Genomic DNA, 9,659 nt, shown 5'->3' with positions numbered 1-9,659 from the left:
AGTTTTTCTAAATTCAGATGGAATTTGGAAGAAGAATTTTAAATGAGTTGCATCTATTTAAGACAAAGAGTGCCGAACAGGTTCCTGATAAGAGAAGTTACCTGAGGGCTTCATACGTCAAGGTTTTAGAGTTATTAAAGTCGCCTGTAAAAATTAGTGTCGTAAAGTTAGCAAAAACGCTCTGAACTCGGGGCCTCTGTCTGGCCTTCAGCAGACGCCATTCACTGGCCTACTAAGACTCGCGCATTTCAAGCATTCAACGATCATCATGTGAGTTACGAATACGATTTCTAGTTTGCTCTTCATATAGTATTCACCATTGGATAGTAACCTTATCGCGGCTCCTAGAGAAGCATATTTTTTTTCATACTAGCGCCGTTTCGATTCGAAATTTGGAATCTAGCGTCAGTTGTATGCAAGAACAAACGGTTAAATTGCGACCATGTTATGACCAAGTGTTTTCAAGATGTATTACTGACCATGGCCTGGCGTCAAAATAGGACCATGTATGATCAAATACCGTACTATTGACGAGTGCTTGGTGTTAAATTGTGATACGGTTGAAGATAAGATATGACGTTGTAGGAGTTATAGGATCACGTAGAAGTTGGGACCAAGTATGACTAAATACAGTGGCTCTGAAGATTGTTCGGTGTTAAATCGGGCTTGTCAAAGAAAGAAAAGCCAGAGAAACTCGAGTGCTGCATAGAGGTAACAAAATGCTAACGGAGTGCAAATCATTTCGGTTCATCTTTGGCTGTGATGGTAATGCGTTGCAATTTTAATTTAAAACTCTCGCTATATTTAGGCTGGTTTCCTTAAAGGAAACATCTGTGGTCTCTTAGAATCATAAGTAGCAGGGTTGTGAGATAATAATGTGTACGAATCTAAGAGAAAATCTTCAATAGCTCACATTGTTCCTCGTCCCCTGGATGAAGCTGTACGGGGAAAAAAATACCGGAGTATGACATTAAATAAGTTCTGATCAGCAGACTTAACTTTCTTCAAAACCTAATAATGTCGGTATCGTATCCTTCAACTTTATGTTGAAAACAACTTGATGTTTTTTTAACATTATTTTGCTTTCTCGACGTTAGGTTCTTTCTCATATCCATGCTTACATGCAAGATTGCTTGAGGAAGGTTGTAGTTATTGGACGCGAAGTTACCTCGTGACGTGTGGTTGTTATTGGCTTTCAGTAATTGGTTTGTTGAAGAATTACTTAATTCTGCTCTGAGCCGATTAATTAACGCCAGTTTTATATGGTCACCGGGTGCTTCCAAGTCTGTTGCACTGGTTCGAGCGGCGGTTCTGCATTCGGTCGTAGAAATTTATTCATTGCGAATTTTCAAATGGTGTTCAACTTATTTTTAAATGGTACTCGGAGATTTCGAGTTCTATTTACAAGTTAGTTACAAATGGAAAAGCCATTATCCGGATAATTTTTAACAGACCTGAAGGACTCGAGAGTTCTACTGTTGATCGAGCAAAGTTGTAACCTGGCCCCGTGTCGAAATTTCAATGATTTATCAATTAGGTTCCAGGCTGAACTGTCAATTCGGTTGATTATGCAGATGAATATTGTCGTAAATTTTTATACATGTGTCCGATACCTTCACTCATACAAATTGATGAAAATTATAAGATTTTCTTCTAGTGGCTAGTCCCATGTTCCAACGAAGTCAGTTGTTATTTTACTGAAGTTTTGGGTAGTCGTATGCACACACGAGTCATGGAGACAACAGAATCGGTTACACTGTTTAGGAAGTTAGGATGCGTTATTAATTGAAGACATTCAGTGCTTGTACAACGTAATTGCGTTCGTGAAGTCGGCAGTCGCATATCCAATAGACCAACTGTTTCTGATCAGATTGGCTAAAAAGACTGACCGGACTGGCGGCAGTATTTAAACGATCAGTTCGTGTGGTAGCTTATTAAGTTAGGTTGAACATCGTCCCAACAGATGTTCAGGTTTTCTGATCTATGTTCAGAGCTGGGCAGCGCTACTTTGAAATGTAGCGGCCGCTACCGCTACATGCTCTAAATGTAGCGGGCGCTACCGCTACCGCTACATTGCTTTAAATGTAGCGCCGCTACCACTACCGCTACTGAAAATGTAGCCGCTGCAAGTAGCGGCCGCTGCATGTAGCGCGCTACTGCCCACCTCTGGTAACAACTAACATGTTGACACTAGTAACAGGCTGAAATTGACAACATTTCACCGAAATCTTTCGTACAGCTAGTTTTATTCTGTAATTTATATTTTGTATGTATCATGCTGCTTTTTACATAATATTTAATACTATCAGGTAAAATCTAAAGGCATTATCTATAAATGTAGCGGTAGCGCTGTAGCGGCAAAGTCTCGTATCGCTACTTAAATATGTAGCGGGCGCCACCGCTACCGCTACATTGCTTTAAATGTAGCTCCGCTACCGATACTGAAAATGTAGCGGCCGCTACATGTAGCGCGCTACTGCCCACCTCTGTCTATGTTGTCACATGAAGGTCGGATAATATTCTCATCAAACTAAAGCGCGAACAAATTGTACAGCAGCAAATGATAACATTCGATCGACAAAAGTTCTTGATTCACAGCAGCCTCCGCATAACTCTACGTAATTAGAATGATAATCTCTTTATTGATTACAGATTTGTATTATTACAAGTTACCATTGAAGAATAATACGAACTGTTCTGAGATTCGTCCAAGCATTAAAATGCCGATCGGGAATTTAAATTATACTCATTATTTATATTAGATGAAGAAAACTCATTACTTGTATATCATTCGTTGCTGCTTCGTTCCTTTTAGAGGTTAATTAAAGTGAAACCGCAACCGATATGTTTTGATGAAATCTTGTTTTTAGCGTACATAAAGTTTTGTGCCAACTCAGAATTGTGTTTGCTGCTTTTCCAGCCAGTAATAAACCGCATTCGCTCTCATCTTCATCGTATGCCTGGGGACGCGATGGCATAGGAGGTTAAAGTACTTGATTTTATTACCTGCGTGAACTCAGTTACTTCTAGTGTACGAGTTATATTCTAGTTATTATAGTTTACAGTATTGTAAGCGAGTTGTGTGTCTGACGTGAAAACTCAAGCTTGGGATGAAAGGTCGATTTTATGCTCGGACTGTCTGTACAACAGATCTGAATAAGTACGTTTTTATGTGTTCATAATCATGTTTTCACTGTTTTTGTTTGATATTTATTGAAAAATCTAAAAATTCCTTGCAGCGCCTGCAATTTCTCTACTTCACTTGCCCAATTTTCAGTTTGTCTTAATTTTTTCCTTATGCAAAGAAACTATCGAGAGAAATCGTGAGCGTAAAGACAAGAGCATCAATATTGAATGTAATTTTGTTCTTAACCACCGACACTCAATGCTCCTCACCTGCTGGTTTATCTCACGAGATGGAATTTTCAATTTCATGATTGAACTTATTTTTTGGTTTAATTAGCAATTTTCTTTGTACATAAAGTATTGGATTTTATTTATTTTATGCTTTACACTCTGATATAGGATATGATAATAGCCAGGTTTCTTATAGTTCGCATTTTATTCAATGTATTTTATTTCAACTTTGCAGGATGTCTGGCAAGCAAGGAGTGCTCGACAGGAAAGGGTGGTACGTGAAGGCGTTGCCGAGTGGGGATGAATGGCCTCAGGACCTGAGTTTGGCCCCCCAATTTAAGCAAGCAAGAGTCGACACTCTGCCTGGCGCCCTTAAATTTGGAGTCGATAAGTTCACCAATAAAGAATGCATGGCAACAAGGAAGCTATTGGCAAGACAGCGAGAAACTGTCGATGGCAAAATAATCGAAAAGTTGTCATTCGGCGAGTATACCTGGAGAAAGTATAGCGAAGTTCTCGAGTGTGTCGAGCTCGTTGGATCGTTCATGTTCGAGCTGGGATTTGGCATTGGTGACAGAATCAGTATTTTTGCCGAGACCAGAGCTGATTGGTTCATTTCAGCAATGGGGTGTCTCCAGCAGAGGGTTGCCGTCTGCACCGTTTACACAACTCTAAGTGACGACGCGATAGTGCACGCTCTCACTGAAACTGAAGTTAAAATGGTGTTCACGTCGTGTGAAGTCTTACCACGACTTTCGCGCCTGCTAAAGAGGTGTCCGAATGTCACGAGAATAGTTGTGATGGAAGATCAACTCGACGGTGTCGGTGACACTTCACACGTGCCAGAAAGCGTTTCTATTACACCATTCTTGCAAATATTGAATTCTGGGAAAGTGAATCCATCTGCACGGCTCGTCAACCCAAAGTCCACGGATGTAGCAATTATTATGTACACGAGTGGGTCGACCGGAACACCGAAAGGCGTTGAGTTAACACATCATAACATTATATCTTCGGTTGTTGCGTATTCGTGCCAAATGCAAGTTGATGAAACGGATCGCTACTTGTCATTCCTGCCACTTGCTCACATTCTTGAGCTTGCCTGTGAGGTGGCCCTTATTGCTTTGGGAATCACCATCTATTATTCATCTCCGTTCACTTTAACTTCGAGCAGCCCAAAAATAGCTTCGGGATCAGAAGGCGATTCTATTCTGGCTCGTCCAACTTACATGAACTCGGTACCACTGATGCTGGACCGAATTTTAAAAGGAGTATCACAAGCTGTAGAACGGCAAGGGCGCGTGAAAAAAGCAATTTTCTATGCAGTTGTAGCCAATAAACAGTGGCTTGACCGGATCCCATTTCTGGGTAAGTTTCTTGATGGTCTAATTTTTCGTAAAGTTAGGGCTGAACTGGGCGGATGCCTGAAAAGAGTCGTAATTGGTGGAGCTCCTCTATCGTCCGAGACTCACCTCAACTTTCGCGCCATTTTTGGCTGTACCCTCCAAGTAGGCTATGGATCAACAGAAACTGCCTCCTGTATCTCAGGAATGGTTGAAGAAGACCCTACAACGGGTCACTGTGGAGGTCCATGCCTCAATGTCTTCCTGAGACTAGCAGACTGGGAAGAAGGAAACTACAAATCGACCGACAAACCCTTTCCTCGTGGAGAAGTCTTGATCGGAGGGCCTTGTGTTGCTAGAGGCTACTTTAAGAGGCCCGACGAAACGAAAGAGACTTTCTTCGAAGAAGGTGGCGAGCGATGGTTCCGAAGTGGGGATATAGCCGAAATGGATAATCTTGGCCGAGTTCGGATTATAGATCGCAAGAAGGATTTAGTGAAGCTTAAACACGGAGAATACATTTCTCTGGGAAATGCAGAAGCTACATTGAAGACATTGAACGTCGTTGACAACATGTGCATATTTGCCGAATCGACGCGTGACAAGATTGTCGCAGTAGTAGTTCCAGTTTTGGAGGTTTTGCGCAAAATAGCTACAAATGTTGGTTTCAAAGACTCTGACATGACCTTGGAACACCTCTGTCAAGATACATGTGTGAATAACGCTGTACTCAAAGCACTTCAAGCGCACGGGCGTCGTTGTGGGCTTTCACGGTATGAAATACCTGCGGCTGTCCGCCTCACCGCTGAACTCTGGACCCCGGATAGCGGGCTAGTGACAGCTGCACTCAAGCTGCGCCGCAAACAACTAGGCCAGCAGTACCGGGATATGGTGAGAGACATGTATACATGTCTGGGTGACTAAAATGCAACATTTTAAGAACTTGGCCAGCGGTATCAGGATATGGTGAGATACGTGTATACACGTCTGGGTGACTAAACGTCACATTATAAGAACTTGGCCAGCAGTACCGGGATATGGTGAGAGACATGTATACATGTCTGGGTGATTAAAACGCCACATTATAACCAGCAAAACCAACATATGGCGTGAGGTACGTACACCTGTTAGGTAAACAACAGTTTCGAATTCTTTTTAGCAATACCAGCATATGATGTCAAAAATATTACGCATCCAAGTGGCTAAGGCTTTAATCAAGCCATCAGTGTCAGGAAACATGTACACATGTTTGGCCGTCAATTCCTGCTTATAAAAATAGGCACGCTGAGCTCCTACAGCTTTCAACAAGTCTGTTTCTTTTCATTGTTTCCCAATCTTATTATCTTTCCTATTATCGAGTCAATTCGAATTTCACTAATCAATTTTTTATTAATTATCCAACTATCCAATTTGAATTTCACTTCAAATTATTATTAATTATCCAACTAGCCAATTAGAATTTCACTAGACAATTTATTATTAAATATCCAACTAGCCAATTCGAATTCCACTAGAGAATTTATTATTAATTATCCAATTAGCCTATTTGAATTTCACAAAGTAAAGATACTTCCCAGCGCCCAGCTGTGCTTCAACTATTTCACTTGTTCAACTCCTTAATGCACTTGTTCGACTCCTTATATATTTATATGTGATGCACCTCACGATTTTCTATTACGCGATTCAAATATTGGAGGTTTGTATGCTTGATATATGCCATGGCCCATATGCCATTCTATGACTTGTGCGCCATAGTGTTGAGCCAACGGGTTGATCTTGGAGAGAGAAAAAGTGAAGAAAATGCACTCGACTCAGTCGACTGTTACCCCCGATAACATAATAGTAAAATGTTTCTTTGTGAAATGATGTCATTTACGAAGTGGTAATGATGGTGAAATTTCCTATGACTTTTGTTCACAGCTTTCATCGAAAAGTAGGACACCAATTTGAAAGGTTATAATTCTGTTTCTCTATTATTATGTTAGAAATGCAAGGACTTAGGACTCAGTATTTTGCGTTGCCCTATTAATTGTATATCATTTAATTCTTATTTGTATAGTTGTAATGTGGGCATTGATAATTTATCAGTTTAATCTATTTTTTGCTCGATGTATTTTCTATCTAATCCGAATATTGGATGAAATTTACCATGTGATATTATAATCTATTAAAGTGTATGTAAAGATATTGATATCAACGATTTTGCGCTTGTTATCGTCACCTAACCTTCAACTCAGTCGTCTGGGTTAATCTTACCGAGTTGAGTCAGTCGTTCGATATGAAGTAAACTAAACGCTAATTAAATTTGTTTTACAAAATCAAGAATACGGCCAACTTTCACGGAACCGTTATATTTTAATTAATGGATGAGCAGTGGACCTAATTGGTATGTCTTCGATATAATTGTTACTTGGAACGTATATTCTACCACGAATTGTTTAGTCTTGTAATCTCGACGAATGCATCAGTTAGTGAGCAATTCGTAAAGAGGCGATTTAGTATATTAAGAATGTTAATTCGATATACGCAATAGTGTGCTTAGGACAGCGGTTTAAGTAATATTTGAAGCGCGGTTTAATAGAGCGTAGCGTATTAGCATTCTTTCATAAACTTTAGTCGAAATTTATACGATTAATACACAAACATGTTCAATTGTCACTTTGAATAATCACTTCCGTTTTTTGGCGTCATTTTATAGATTTATTCATTGTCTACTGAATTGCTTCACATTTGACTATACAGAAATGTTAACATTCTAAGCCTGGCCGCCATTAAAAAATTTAGAAACCAATTTACTAGCGCCTATAGCTAGGCTTAGGACACTCTTAAAATACTTGGAGGTGTAGAAGAACGAGATCAACTCAAATATCTTAGAGCGATAGGGTTCCCTGCTACCAAAAATTGTTTGCCGTCCAACGAGTCTGCCTCGACAGTGTCGAGCCGATATCCAGGGCGGCTTCTGTGTTCAGAACTTGTGATTTTCACCTTGTGAGGAACTCTACTAGCTCTATTGGATGTATAATAATGACAGTTCTTTAGTTGACAGAGCGAGTGCTTGTTTACCTATGCTTATGGTGAACTCTTTGTGCTCGACGCTTCTGATCGACCTAAGCACGCAGTTAGCAATGTGGACCATTGTATAACATAAACATTCCCGAATCCTCGATTAGGTTTATTTCCGTTTAATGATATTAACGTATTCTCGATTTTGTACCTGTCTACTCAATAATGTTCTTGTATCCTCGATTATAATATCTGCTATGTTATGTACGCGTATCCTCGATTAGTTTAAGTCTTCCCAATTATGTTTTTGTATGATCGATTAATTTACTGTCTGTTCTATTATGTTCGCGTATTAATTATCGATTAGTTTACTGTCTTAACTATTATTTTTATCTATCGTGAGTAAGGTCTCTCACTTAGTTTCTAATAAACCATGAATGAAATTTTGTAATTCACATACGAGCTTGAAAAGTTTGTTTACTCAAATACTGTTTCGTAATTTCTTTATCTGTATCTTTGCCGAGAACATAAATTTATAAGTACTAAACTACTGTTCAAATGTCAAGTTTGTATTAATTTTTAGTAAATTCTGCCATAATATGGCTCATGTTGAACAGTATGTAGCTATTTCTTGTTTGTTCATCAGAAGCCTAAAGCTTGCAAGGGCAAAATTGCAAATTTTGTTGGAAATGTAATCACGTAGCAAGTCTAATAATAACGACACGGTGCGTGCTTGCTTTGCACGTGACCCGCAGAAAGAATTCTTCAAATAGAATCCAAATTCGGTGGACGGTGATGAGTTTGTCACGGTAATTCTCTCCAGGAAATGATCGGGGATCATCATTTGCGGACGTGTTTTCGAATGCTGGCGCACTGGTCTAATCTAATGGTAATACTCTTCTACATTGGGTCTTTCGAAGAAGCAAAATCTATCACGTATTGTAGGATTATCGATACATGCTTTGAAGAAGATGCTATGTTTATAACGAAATGAATATCATACAACATGTGAACACTCTCATATTGCAATGCTTTAGCAATAAATTCAAGTCTACTTGCTAAAGTTCGGTAGCTGGTATAGAACGGATCTTTCGTAAATGGAGTTCTCTTTTGAAGTCCTATAGGAATTTTTAGCTAGTCTCGTTGCGTCATTGCTTAGTATGCATTTTGCTGAGCCATCTGCGTAGGCCCGAGGGCTGGTAGTTTTATGCAACTTATTGCTTAATAAGTAATTGGTAGAATTGTTTCTACTATAGAGACGAGTTCGTTTACAGTAATGGCTTGCAGTATCACGTAGAACTTTTTCCAATGAATTCTTTTCTCGACTCGTAAAAGTAAAATCACGATGAATCGTCCGAGTGGATGTGAGTTGTTTCAAAACCGAGAATTTGCAGTTGAAATAGAATTTGACTATGTGCTTTGAATTACTTGAATTCCACTATTGGTCCAATTAAGCTATGTATAGATACTCTAAATGGGCAATGTTGCTTCTCCCAGCTGGACAGTATAAAAAGTCAAGAATTTGTGTAGAACATGTTTTTTAAATTGTTTACGAAGGCAGGAACCGACCTTACTTTTGTATCCATTTCACGTTGGCGATGAAAACTTATAGTGTAAGAGAACCAAGGCATATTTGAGTGAACCCCTTCATTCGTGAACCAAAATGTGATGCCAGACAAACTGTTGTACGGTAACATCATGCAGGGTAAAAGCTGATAGACTATCTAGGATAAACTGGCAGCATTAAGAATATTCGAAGACGACGTCATCTCAACTGTTATTTACATTAATCATGAGTTAAATAATGTATTATATGTACTCCAATTAGTAATAATATTAGTTGTGGATAATCTCAATTGCTTGCCTTAACTTTTCTCAAGCCAAATGATTTACTATCATCAAATGATAGGTGGCCATTAGGGAGGCACATTGCTAGCTGATGAAAGTAATATCGTG

General features: G+C 39.3%; 1 protein-coding gene across 5 annotated transcripts; it reads left to right on the top strand.

Moving 5' to 3' along the window:
• The first annotated feature begins 106 nt into the window (after nt 1–106).
• Nucleotides 107–8,493, top strand: LOC108681276 (long chain acyl-CoA synthetase 9, chloroplastic). 5 transcript variants are annotated; one of them, XM_018170297.2, is made up of 2 exons: nt 107–270; nt 3,593–8,493. In XM_018170297.2, coding segments are annotated over exons 1-2 (2,034 nt in total). In that variant the 5' UTR covers nt 107–268; the 3' UTR covers nt 5,625–8,493. The 5 variants fall into 5 exon arrangements, with proteins under 5 accessions (XP_018025786.1, XP_047741624.1, XP_047741623.1 ...); XM_047885668.1 differs by lacking the exon at nt 107–270 and adding an exon at nt 290–711; XM_047885667.1 differs by lacking the exon at nt 107–270 and adding an exon at nt 1,002–1,019.
• The last annotated feature ends 1,166 nt before the right edge of the window (nt 8,494–9,659 follow it).

Source organism: Hyalella azteca, unplaced genomic scaffold (genome assembly GCF_000764305.2).
Source record: "Hyalella azteca isolate HAZT.00-mixed unplaced genomic scaffold, Hazt_2.0.2 contig2748, whole genome shotgun sequence".
NCBI lineage: Eukaryota > Metazoa > Arthropoda > Malacostraca > Amphipoda > Hyalellidae > Hyalella > Hyalella azteca.
This window is presented reverse-complemented; position numbering and strand designations above follow the sequence as displayed.